Source organism: Dictyostelium purpureum (assembly GCF_000190715.1).
Source record: "Dictyostelium purpureum unplaced genomic scaffold DICPUscaffold_295, whole genome shotgun sequence".
Taxonomy (NCBI): Eukaryota; Evosea; class Eumycetozoa; order Dictyosteliales; family Dictyosteliaceae; genus Dictyostelium; species Dictyostelium purpureum.
The window spans coordinates 28,763-42,270 of NW_003519631.1; the positions used below are offsets into that span (position 1 = coordinate 28,763).

General features: G+C 25.9%; 3 protein-coding genes across 3 annotated transcripts; 1 reads left to right on the top strand and 2 right to left on the bottom strand.

Moving 5' to 3' along the window:
- Positions 1 to 101: 101 nt before the first annotated feature.
- DICPUDRAFT_89525 (uncharacterized protein) lies at positions 102 to 2,758 on the top strand (the record flags this gene model as incomplete). Its single annotated transcript, XM_003291692.1, has 3 exons — positions 102 to 166; positions 241 to 290; positions 375 to 2,758. 3 exons carry the CDS (start codon positions 102 to 104, stop codon positions 2,756 to 2,758), a joined length of 2,499 nt encoding a protein of 832 aa, XP_003291740.1.
- A 7,151-nt stretch (positions 2,759 to 9,909) lies between these two features.
- Positions 9,910 to 11,231, bottom strand: DICPUDRAFT_39483 (uncharacterized protein; the record flags this gene model as incomplete). The annotated part of the gene is made up of 5 exons (XM_003291697.1): positions 9,910 to 9,971; positions 10,057 to 10,357; positions 10,443 to 10,625; positions 10,714 to 10,821; positions 10,968 to 11,231. The coding sequence occupies 5 exons, from the start codon at positions 11,229 to 11,231 to the stop codon at positions 9,910 to 9,912; spliced, it is 918 nt and encodes a 305-aa protein (XP_003291745.1).
- Positions 11,232 to 11,664: 433 nt separating this feature from the next.
- On the bottom strand, positions 11,665 to 13,493 carry DICPUDRAFT_156380 (uncharacterized protein; the record flags this gene model as incomplete). The annotated part of the gene is made up of 4 exons (XM_003291698.1): positions 11,665 to 12,438; positions 12,507 to 12,594; positions 12,662 to 13,005; positions 13,074 to 13,493. Coding segments are annotated over 4 exons (1,626 nt in total), but the record flags the coding sequence as incomplete, so codon positions are not given.
- Between the last annotated feature and the right edge of the window lie 15 nt (positions 13,494 to 13,508).

Consider the following 13,508-nt stretch of genomic DNA (forward strand, 5'->3'; position numbering starts at 1 on the left):
TTTTTTTTTTTTTATTTTCATATTCCTTTTTATTTATTTTTTCCCTTATTTTCATAAAACAATAACAATAGCAATAACAAAAACAAAACGAATATTTAGAAATGGAGCGAGTTAGGTCTCTTATGAACAATAAAGAAAATATAAGAAATATTTCAGTCATTTCTTAGTAAGCACGGTTATTATTTTATTTATATCGTCATATGGCTATTTTTTTGTAAATTCTAATATTAAATATCATAGTGGAGATAGTGGCAAATCAACATTTATACAAAATTTAAAAAAATGCTACAGTATCAATACACCAGAATCAGAAGAGACAAAAAAGCCAATTGAAATAAAAAAATCCAAACTCTTACCATTATTATACAATATAGACAATAATAGTAATAGTAATAATAGTAATAATAATAATAATAATAATTCATATTTAATAAATTTAATTGATACACCGTCACATTATGATTTTCAAATCGAAGCTTTACCAGCATTTAGAATCACCGATGGTTTACTTATTGTTATTGATTCAGTGGAATATAATTATAATGGATTGGAATCTATTCAAGCTATTTTATATAGGGGTTTCTATAGTGAAGTGTTAAGACCAGTATTGTTTTTAAATAAACTAGATCGTTGTATATTAGAACTAAAATTAGATAGCGAAGAAATATATCAGTCATTTCAAAGAAAGTTTGAACTTTTAAATAGAAAATTGTTATCAGTATCGATCGTTCAACAAAACAACAAAGATTTTATACTTTCACCAAATAAAAATAATGTTGCTTTTGGTTCAGGTTTACATGGTTGGGGTTTCAATATTGATAATATAGCAAGGTTTTATTCAGTAAAGTTTGGTATTCCTCAAGAGAAATTGGTGGAAAAGTTTTGGGGTGAAAACTACTATGATCCAATAAACAAGGTGTGGGGTAATTTAAATTTTGTGGAAATAAAGGATGAAAATGGTAATTCAAAGATAGAAAAATTAAGAAGAGGATTTTGTAAATATGTAATGGATCCAATTTATACATTGTTGGAAATGGTTATGGCCGATAATGAACAGAGTTTAAAGGAAATGCTTAGTTCAATCAAGGTTGTGTTAAAAGAAGAGGAGCAGAAGCTTAAAGGAGTACGACTGTTTAATACTGTAATGGCAAAGTGGTTTCCTCTGGCCGATAATGTGTTGTCAATGTGTGTTTCTAAACTGCCATCACCAGTAGAGGCACAGAGATATAGAGTCGCTTATCTTTATGAAGGTCCGCTTGATGATGAATGTGCAAATGCTATAAGAAACTGCGATTCAAATGGCCCATTGATGATGTATATTTCAAAAATGGTACCAATTCCGAATAACCAAAATCGTTTTTATGCTATTGGCCGTATATTTTCAGGGGTTCTTTCTACAAACAAAAAAGTAAATATAATGACATCAGATAGGAAATCTCCAACCCAATCTTTAAAAAAACCCGTTTCAGATATTGTTTTTATAAATAATTTCAACAAAGGAAATGAATTGGAACTAATCGATGATGTACCATGTGGTAATATTGTCGGATTAATAGGTTTTGATGGGTTTCTTTATAAATCAGGCACTATTTCATCCTCAGATATTGCAAATTCTATTAGAGATATCAAGCTATCAAGTCCAGGAATTGTTAAAGTTCCAGTACAACCTCAAAACCCGGGTGACTTACCAGTTTTAATTGAAACATTAAAGAAAATATCAAAATCAAATGAAGGGCTCCAATTTTTTACACAAAATACAGGTGAAAATATGCTTACTGCTTCAACCCTAGCTCAAATAGAATCGTCATTGCATGGCATTGAAAATATTGTACATTGTAAAGTATCAAAGCCATTGGTATCATATAGAGAGTCGGTGTCAGAAGAATCATCGATGGTTTGCATGGCTAAATCCCCAAATAGACATAATCGAATTTATATGAAATGTGAACCACTTTCATTCGATTTGGAAAATGCAATTCAAAATGGGTATATGTCAAATGGTACATCAGTAGAGGAGTTGAGGTCAAACTCAAAATATTTGGTAGAAAACCATAATTGGGATATTATAGATTCAAAGAAAATTTGGTTTTTTGGTCCAACCTCGCTTCCTTTTGGTTTTGGTGAAAACTCAAATTGTTTTGTAGACCAAACAAAAGGTGTACAATATGTTTCAGAATATAAAGACAGCATGAAAAGTGCATTCCAGTGGGCCGTTGGAGAAGGTGCGTTGTGTGAGGAACCTGTTAATGGTGTTAGATTCAACTTAGTTGATGTTTCATTTTTTGCAGATGCAATCCACAGAGGAGGAGGTCAAATTATACCAACCACAAGAAGAGTAATATATGCATCAATGTTAACAGCTTCTCCCATTTTAATGGAGCCTTGGTATTTAGTTGAAATTAATACAATGGAAGAGCTAGTGGTTAGAGATGTTATAGATCTACTCAACAACAGAAGGGCAATGGTTATCAATCAAGATAAAAGAATGTTATTATCATGTACTTTTAGCGCGTTTATCTCATACACCATCAAAGCACACATCCCAGTATCAGAATCATTTGGATTAAAAGAGTATATATATAATGGAACAGGAGGTTCTGCCTATTTGGAATCTTGTATTTTTGCTCATTATTCTTCTATGGGTGCAGTTGGATACGATGAAAATTCAGTTGCAACACAAAAAGTCAAGGAGATAAGAGAATCCAAAGGAATGCCACTTACAATCCCAAAATTAGATTCATTTGTGGATAAATTATAATACTGATCATAATTAAAATAAATATACAATTTTATTTATTCAAATAAAAATAAAAATTAAAATTAAAATAAATAAAAATTAAATTATAAAAAAAAATAAAAAGAAATTTCTCAATATGACTTTAAAGTTATTTAAATAAAATAAATATATAAATAAATAAATAATCAAATAAAAATTAAGATAAAACAACAGCAACAACAAAAACCATTCATTTTATTTATTATCTTAAAATGGTGGTTTAAAAAAATTTATTATATTTTATTTTCCGACACAAGATTACAATATTTTGAAAATTGTGGAAATTGTATTGGAAAATTGCCAAGTGAATTCCCCCAATCAGTAAGTTTTATTTTCTTTAAAATTTTGCTTTATAACTCATACTAATATTTTTTTAATAGAATTCCGTTGTATTATATTCGGATTTATAAATTATCCAAACGACACTGGCAGAAAAAATAAAAAAAAAAATAAAAAAAAAATAAAAAAATAAAAAAATAATAATTTAGATAGAAATTATAATTATAATAAATAAAAATTATATTTATAATTCTTTTAATTGTAGATATCAATAGTATTAGTATATATAATAATAGATAAGAAATAGACTTAAAAGAATTTATCTGTTCAAAATCCACGGAGGTAAAGATCCAATCAAAGTAAAGGACCTCTGAACTAAATCAACATCAATGAATTTTTTCATTCTAGCCAACTTTGATGAATATCAGACTTTGTTCTGACCAAGCAACTATGGTATCATCGAATGAAATAAAAATAACCTATAACCTTATTTTTAATACTTTATGATATATTAATTAAATTGGTTTGCATTTTTTGATATACATAATGTATGTGTTTTGGAAGAAAAGAAGTTGGTAAAACTGTATATTTAAAAACCTTATGAAATAAAGAATTTAATAGCAATACTAAAGCTCGTCCCACAAAAACCTATACATACTATTCCTCATATCAAAACTATAAACTAAAAAACTAAAAAAAAGTAAAAAAGAAAAAAATTACATTTTTTATTTTCTTAAATGTTTATTTATAATAGTAATTAAAATGAATTTATAGTAAAAAAATAAAGATATTAAAATTTTTTTCATATATTTTTAAAAAGGGGTCAAAACTTTTGAGAAATCCTGCACTTGAATTAAGATATCAAAATAAAAGTACCTTATTTAATCTTTAATCTTATTACTTACATATTTAAATAATAATTAAACGACCTACAGTGTAATTAACAATATATTTTAATTTTTAATTTTATGGGGTAGATGTGTAAAGATGTATGGGATGATTGATTACAAAATATGGGAAATTAGTTAAGTGGTATAATGCTACCTTTGGGTGGTAGCGTCCTGAGTTCGATTCTCGGATTTCCCCACTATAATTTTTTTAGTAAAATTTCTTCCAAGTGATTTTTGTGTAATGTATTCATGTGCATTTTAGAATTAAATGAATATTACAGTTATAATTATATCTCAACTAAATAATATATTTATATTTTCCTTTATTTTAAATAATTTATTATTTAAAATTAAAAATTAAAAATAAAATAAAAATAAAAAAATTTTATTTTTTAGTTTTCAGTTTTCGGTTTTAGTTTTCACAAACAAAGAATTGTATATTTATTTGATTATTAGAATTATTTAAATTTATTATTTATCTATAACTAAAGTAGCTCCATCTACATTACATTTGTTGTAAAGTAAAGGAGCTATAAATCAATAGATGCTTCCCTTATACAAATGGGGGAGCAATGATCTTGATAGAACACCGACCTACAGAAACATGATTTCAATTATCTTCCACCAAGTCTGGATTTGGGTATGCACCAAACTATTTAACAAAGGATTAACCCAAATGCAATTGCTAAATCATTAAACTATAATGACACCCAACACAAATGGACCAAACTCGCCTCATGTCTTTATGCTAAAAAATCCTCGATAGCTTTAATGCTATAAATCCTCGATAGTTTTAATGCTAAAAATCCTCGATATTTTTTGATAATATTTTTAATTATTTTTTGTAAAGAGTGTTTCCAGCTCCACCACGGGGAGGTTAGTATATTAGAGCCGAATGGTTAATTATGTATCCCACCACGCAGAATACATAATTAACCACCATATTGATAATAGTGAAGTGAAGCGTAGTGGGTTTTTTTTTTTTGTGGTTAATTATGTATCCCACCACGCAGAATACATAACTAACCACCATATTGATAATAGTGTGAAGTGAAGTGTAATGTGTGTTTTTTTTTGAAATTTTTTTTTTTTTTATATATTAAAATTTTTATATATTAAATAAAATTTAAATTTTTTTTTTTTTTTTTTTTTTTTTTTTTTTTAATTTGAATTTACCTGAATGTGTATAATGAAAAAATAAATTTTATGAAATTATTTTCTTTAAATACTTTTGAGTTTTTTTTAATAAAAATAAAAAAAAAAAAAAAATTTAATTTAAAATTAATTAATTAATTAATCTATAACTATTTCCTAATTTATTTAAACATCAATTCCAAAATAAGTAAAATTTATATTGCAAAAAAAAAATGTAGATCTGCTACAATCAAAATTGGTAATAATTTGAAACAGGGGAGGTTTTTTTTTTTCAAAATTTTTTATTTTTCAAATAAAATAAACACATCTTCCTTTTAAAGAAATCATTTTCCATTTATATTATTTTATTATAATTAATTTTATAATGTTTTGTAGAAAAGGAATAAAGTAAGAATTTGGTAGTTCATTATATGATAATCAAATTGGTATGATAGCTGAATGAAAAAAAAAAAAAAAAAAAAAAAAAAAATTTATTTAATTTTATATAAATTTAATTTTTTTTTAAATTTTTTTAAAATTTTTAACTTTTTTTTATTTTTTTTTTAATTATCATTGCAATGAGCGCTTTTTTTAAAAAATTTTTTTTTTTAAATTTTGAATTTTATTAATTATAATATTTTTATTTTCCTTTTCAAAAACCTTCACAAAACCATATTGATAAATCAAATATTTTGGTGCTATTTTTCACTTGTGTTGATGCTTAATTTGAACTCCTATTTTATTTGCTCAAACCTTATGGAGGTCACTAAACTAAAATATTATATAAAGCAAGGGTAGGAAAGCCTGGTTAAATCCGTGTGACTTAAGATCTCATCCTGTCGGTTCGCGAGTTCGAATCTCGCCTCTTGCAATATCTTTTTTGTTCAAAAATCTTCCAGATGATTATAAAGGGAGAAATGGTTTAAAAATATACATGACATCCAACACCTGATTAATTTAAAGCATACTTCATCAGCATCAAATCTTTACCAAATATCAACAGTTTAGAATATTTTCTTTAAAAACTTTATAAAAAAACATTAAATAAAATTTTACTGATTAATTTAAAGCATTTGCTTTTAATTATCTTCACTTTTAAAAAAAAAAAAAAAAAAAAAAAAAAAAAAAAAAAAATTTTAATTATCTTCACTTTTTTTAAAAAAAAAAAAAAAGAATATGCAGAACGATCCAATCAAACTACAACAACTTCTTAAAAGTAGATAAACAAATAAATTCAAACCATATCCAAACCATTAAATCTAAAATATCAACCCTTTACAAATTACCAGAAACCACTTGATCAATTTCCCAATCACCTACCTATAACAATACAAAACCTCACACATACTTTAAAAAAAAAAAAAAAAAAAAAATTAACTTAAATTTTTTCATAGATTTAATATTTTTTTATTATTTTTTAGATAAAAAATTCATTTTCAAATTGATTGATACCTGTTTTGCCTTGTAATATCGAACATAGAACCAATTTGATTTTAATTTAACTACCACACCAACTATAACTACAAAAGCAGCAACACCAACTACTATTCCAATAATTGCACCTGTAGATAAAGATTTTTTTGAACATTTGCCATCCCCTATTAATAGTTTCAATGACCTTGAGGTAATTTCTGTACTGTACTTTAAACATTCATCTGCATCTTCCTCTTTACCAGTAATTGGGTCATATGTTTTAAATTTAATACCTTTGAACCCATCACCATTTAAACTATTATAGTTCATTAATGTAATATTTTTATTTTTCATTGATTGCTTTAATTCATTGTTGACTTTAATAACTATACTCGAATTGATGACGAATGCATTGTTGTCGATTGAAATTAAACTTGTATTTGTTTCTGATTGTATAACAAAATCAAACTGGTCCTCTTTTGATTTAAATTCCCCGGTAATATTTAAAATTGTGACAATTTTTTCGTTATCTTTGTTGTTACCGATATATGCATTTGTTGACTCCATTGTGGAATTAACTATACCATGGCCATTGACAAAACTGTTTTCAATAATGATTGTATTATTTGATGCTATTACTGATTTATTTCTAAAACTTAAGCTACCACCTAATGATTGTTTAAACTCCAAGACATCGAGTTGCTTATCATCTATAAGGACTGAACCATTATTGTATAGCGGAACCATAATGTTTGTTTTACCGGTTTTTTCATTTGTTTTTAAAATGGATAAATGTCCTTGGTTGGAAAAACTTTCATAACCATTGGTATTATTTGGTATGATATTCGAATACAAGTACATTGAGGCATTATTATTGATAAATCCATCATTTTCTAACATAATATCTCCTTCTGCAACAACTGTACCATTACTTATGTTATTTAGTGTTGAGTTTTTAAACTTGAATACTACATTTTCACTGACCATTAGTTGACCCTTTAGCAATGTAAAACTTGAATTAAATGATACAAATGTGGATCCTGGGAATAAGTATATATACCCATCTTCTAATATAAAGTCTGATTCATCTGAATAAAACTTGCCATAGTTATTAAAATTACCATTTCTAATTATGAACTTTGAATGCTGGAACATTATAGTACCATAAATTGTAAACTCGCTATTTAAAATAATACTAGATTGCATAAAACCTAATACCCCATACTAAAATTAAAATTATATTGCATTAGAATTCGTAATAAATTTAAATTAAAAAAAAAACATGACCACTTACTGTTTTAAAAGAACCGTTTATTTCTACACTGGAATTAATAAAACCACCTGTTATATTTTCACCTGTAATTGAATCTCCATAACTGTTATCCAAAAACAAACCATTGATTAAAACATTAGAATTTTCAAAGGCAATTGTAGTTCTTTCATTTACTATTAACGAACCCAAAATTTTTATGGTTGAACCTGAAGATCCCATTAATGATGAATCATTTAAAATAAAATCTTTTTCTATATTGACTGTAGATTGTACAGCTACAAAATTGCTAATATTAAAATTTTGAAGATCACCATTGATATAAATAGTTGAATCACTTATACTCCATTTTGCAGTATCGTAGTTGTGTGAGCTTGATTCAAGGTATAATGTTGAATTGTCGTGGACCAAGAAAACTGAGTTTTCAGTTAATTCAAAAACATGGTTTGGGGCTTTAATAGTGGCCTCTGCAAAATGGATCGAAATAGATGAATTCCTAGTTAAAAACAATTGAGAGTTAAAGTGTGCACTTGAGCCATAGGTTACGAAAATTCTGGATGTATTGTAAAATAATGCAGGCTGGTTAAATTCAATATAACTTGAATGGAAATACAACACATTTTCAAAGGAAAGTATTGTATTATTAAAAATTAAATTCGACCCTTTAATGTCAAACTCTGAAACCTTTGCCCACAAAAACTTCTCAATGTAAAAATTGGTATAATATATTCTAACTGATGGGTTTGAATATGAAATTTGAACTATATTAGCTAATGGATCCTCATTTGATTTATTATTTCTATATATACTGATGTTTGATGACTGCAAAATAAAAAATGAAAACTATATATAATAAAACAATTTTAAGTGTTATTATTAATGATGTTATATATATCATCTATTTAACTCTTAGTTAATTATTTTATAGTTAAACGCATAGGTTCCTAAGGATACTTACTAAGAAGCTAAAATCGCTTTTTATTATTGCGTTAGAGTTTTCAAAATATAGAACAGAATACCCTGCTTGAGAAGTATAATAAACATTGCTTTGTTCTAAAACTGATTTGGTATTATTAAAAAAAAAAGTAGACTGGAATAAATAAATATATTTCAATGATACTGATGAATCCCTGAAAGTAGCATCGCTTAATGAACTTGTAATCTCATCGTTAAAAAAATAAGTTGGATTTGATAACAAATACGCATTCTTTGATAATGAAATTTGTAAAGTATTTACTGTTGTTGGTAATCCATTGATATTTCCATCAAAAAAAACTGATGAAAATTTAATTAATAAATTTTTAATATGAACACTTGAGATATTTGAATAAAATGTTCCTGTTATATCTAAACCACCATTTTGGCCTAATATACCCACTTGAAGAGAATTTACAATAATCTCGGTTAAACTATCTGAAGCAAAAGCATAACAAAGTGATTGATTTTTCAGCCCAATAATAGCATCTCCATTGGTTGATGGTACCACTCCGCCCTGCCAGTTTACTGCTTGATCCCAACTTCCCTCAAGCAATGTTCCTGGTGGTAAAAAAATTTACAGCACCACAATTTAATATAATAAATTAAAAACAAATATAAAAAAATTTTCATTTTTTTTTAAATTTATTTGATTGTAATAGTAATGAAAAAAAAATATAAAAATGAAAAAAAAAAAAGTATATATAATTTTTTTAGATATTTTTAAATTTTTATTTGAAATGGTTCAATTAATCCCAAAAAACCATTATATAAAAAAAAATTTTAAAAAAAATCGAATTTAAATTTGGGTTATATCTTCATTTTAAAAAATTCTTTTTAAAATAATACATTTGATATTTGAGAATTAAATATAATTCCCCAAAAATAGAGATAAAAATATAAAATAAAAAAAATTAAAAAAAATTAAAAAATTAAAAATAAAAATTTGGATGAATGGAAATATTTTTGTTTTTTTGTGCCATGAGAATTTTCAACCAGGCTAATAAAAAATTTACGAATTTTTTGGGGGTGTTAATGAGCAGTGATTAAACAAAAACAAATATCTTTTTTTTTTTTTTTTAAATTTTTTTTTTTTTAAAAAGTTTTATTATAATTATTATGTAGAAAATTCATTGAGTGCGATTATAGTGTATTGAATTTATAGTTTTAGTTTATTTTTTGGCAGCAGTGATACCTAACATTTGTTTGATACCATCATAGATGAAGAATTGACCTGTTTTGTAATTAAAATGATATTATGTTAGTTTTTGTTGTATTATTAAATGAGAATCAAGTTTTATATTTATGTCGAAACTTACCAGCAGTAAGGGTACCAACCATGAAACAACGAGTACCAACACCTAAGAATAAACCTGAGAAACCTAAACGTCTAATGATGTTACCAATAGCTTTTGAAATACCACCGTCAGTTTTTTCTTGATTGATCTTTGATAAAATGGTATCAGCTGGTTGTGAAACAATAGCAGCAACAACACCAGAAACAACACCTGAACCTAATGAAACTGATAATTTTTGACCATCAGTCATCTTGTCTTTTGATAAACCTGATTTTTCTAATTGTTTGTAAACACTTTCAGCTGTAAATTCGTAGACAGCAAACTAATAGGGAAAAATAAATAAATAAAAAAATAAAAAAATTTTTAGTATAAGGAAAAATTAAAAACATTAAAATAAAAATATTTACTTTAGCCATGGTGTATGGAACTTGTTTTAATAAAATTGGTGGTAAACCTTTGTATAAACCCATGATACCTTCTTGTTTTAAGATTTTACCGAAAGCTTCAACTGGTGATTTAGCGAAAGCTGGTTCAGCAACTAAACGAATTCTGCAAGCTTCATTTGGACATAAAGCAATATCAGCAATAGTCTAAAAAATTTTATAAAAAAAGTGATGATATTAATATTTTTTTTAATTCCCGAATCAACCATGATGATATTAAAAATTTGATACTTACTTCAGCAGTGGCTGAGGCAGCTAACCAGATACCCATACGGTAGGTAGCGGCGTTTTCAGCACCAACAAAGTCACCGTAAGTTTTCTTGAAGACTTCATAGAAACCGAACTAAAAAAAAAAAAATTGATTAATTAATAATGTGTTTAAAATTTTTTATTTAATTTAATTTTATTTAAATTGTTTTTTTTTTTATTATTTTTTTATTATTTTTATTTTTTTTTTTTTGATCAACTTCATTATTTTATATTACTTACTTTGAAGAAACCTTGTAAAGCATAACCAACAGCAGTTGGACCTAAACCTTGTAATAACATACCAGCACCTTCTTCTTTGATGATAGTTTTGAAACCACTGACCATACCACCATATTTACCTGGGTTGGTTTGGAGACGAGTCTTGACGACATCTAATGGAACGACGGCACTGTGGGTGATTGAACAACCTAAAGCACCAGCCATACCGTACTTAAGGAAGAGGTTCATTGATAATGGGTTAGTATTTGGAGCGTCACCAGCCATTTTTATATGTTTATTATTATATTTATTTGTTTAATATAACGATAATAAAAAAAAAAATAAAAAATTTTTTTTCGAAAAAATCAAAAAGCAAAAAAAAAAAAATTAAAAAAAAAAATTATAAAAAATTTGGCAAAAAAAAATAAAAAATAAAAAAAAATAAAAAAATAAAAAGATTATTTTTTTTTTTTTATTAAAAAGGTGATTAATAATGATTTTAAAATTACATCATTATGAAATTATAAATTTATTTTAATTTAAATTATAGTTAAAGATTTATTAAAATTTTATAAAAAAAAAAAAATAAAAAAAAAGATACACATAATAATTTGATTAAACACACACCACACAAGGTGCGCTTTTATTTTTTTTTTTTATTTATTTTTTTTTTTTTTTTAATCAAATATCTATAATAAATACTGTTTAATATAAATATTTATAATTTATTTATTATATTTTCAAATATTTTAATAGTTTCAATTATTGATCTATTTGTTTGTAAAGTGTTTTCGTTATTATTGGTATTATTGGTATTAATGCTTGATTGTTTTTGTTGTTCATTTAAATTTTCAAACTCTTTTTTCATTTTAATTTCGATATCTTTTAAAAAGGATGAGATTGAATACTCTGGAGGAAATGAAAATGTAACAGGACTATACGGGTAGTTGTCTGGGATATCCAAAATTATTGATAAATTATAATATGATTCATAGTTGTTACATAGTGTTAATGAAGCTTCATCAGTGTTGTTTTCTATTCTTTTTAATTTATTATTATTTTGTTGTTGTTTTTGGTTATTATTTAGTTTTGATCTGTTTAATAGCATAATCGATTTGGTTGAAAATTGAATTGAAAATTTGGCATTTATAATATCTAAATGACTTTCTATTTGGTATCTATTTAATTGTTTAATTTGATTTAGTTCGTTAGTAATTCTATCGCTACGGAATAGGGATTGTTTGAATGATTTGATTATATTTTCAGCTTTGTCCCAATATAGTGAGCATAATGGTTGAATTGAAAATAATTCGCCATCGCTTGAAATTTGTATAGAAGGTGATGATACAATAAAGAGTGGTGGATTATTGTCTGATCCTTTCCAATTATTTGAAAACTGGGACTTATTGAAATGGATATATAAATTGTTATTATTGCCACTACTACTATCAAAAATTTTATCATTAATTAGGGTTTCTGAAATTAATATTGTCTGAAAAAAAAAATTAGTATAAATTTTACTTTTTTTTTTTAAAGAATAAATATTGTGTAGTCTCTTACATCATTATCAATAAATTTGGCTGGTAAAAGTGTATTGTCATGCTTGGTAAATTCAATTAAATCATTTTTTAAATTATTACATATTTTTCTAAAATTAAGAAAAAAAATTAGTAATGCGAAAAATAGATAAAAGAAAAATGGGATATTAAACTTACTGTTCTTTTTCGAAAATTTCAAAATTTCCTTTTTTAATTTTTTTATATTCTGGGGTGGGAGAATCTATCTTTATCGATTGTTTCTTTTTAGGTACTATTGGGTTATATTGACATGTTGTGGCTCCAGCGAAAGGATTGTTTAATGCTGGGTTTTTAAACCAAAGTGTGGATGGGGCTTTTGACGATACACCCCCAGTTTTTGTAAGGAATGCTTCAGAGAAATATCTTTTGGTTCTTTCAAATGAGTTTAATAAATCTTTTTCAAATAGCATTAGGCTCTCGACTGGTTTTTCATCAATGATTGTTATTATTTTTTTAAATTGTTCTTCTTCTGATAATGATGTCTAAAATATTAAAGTTGATTAGTATATTGGTGGTAAAAAAAACGGTTATATTTAAGTGTATGACTTACTAAATACATATTCATTAGGTATTTTTCGGCTTCAAATAGTTCATCCAGGTTTAATGGTGATTTTGCGGTTTCGGGTGTTACTTTTACAATTTGAACGAAATCCATAAATCTTTTTCTATAACTTTCAATTTTTGAAGTAACGCTATTCCCTGGTTGTTGTGAATAGTTTTCTATAATTTTTGGAATTAAAAGTTCTATTTCTGGTAAATGTTTCTTTACTGTATTTACTCTTTCCCAATATGTTTGATTAAGTTCTTGTTGTGAAAGATTTGTATGTTTTTGTGTAGTGATTGCATGATTGGTAGTTAGGGCGGGGGTGGTAGCTGGTCTTTTTGCAACTAACTGTGATTGGTGTTGCTGTTGTTGTTGTTGTGGTATTGGTGTAGGCTGTTGTAGAGCTGGTGGTTTAGCAGGGGCCGGCTTATTTTGGTTGGT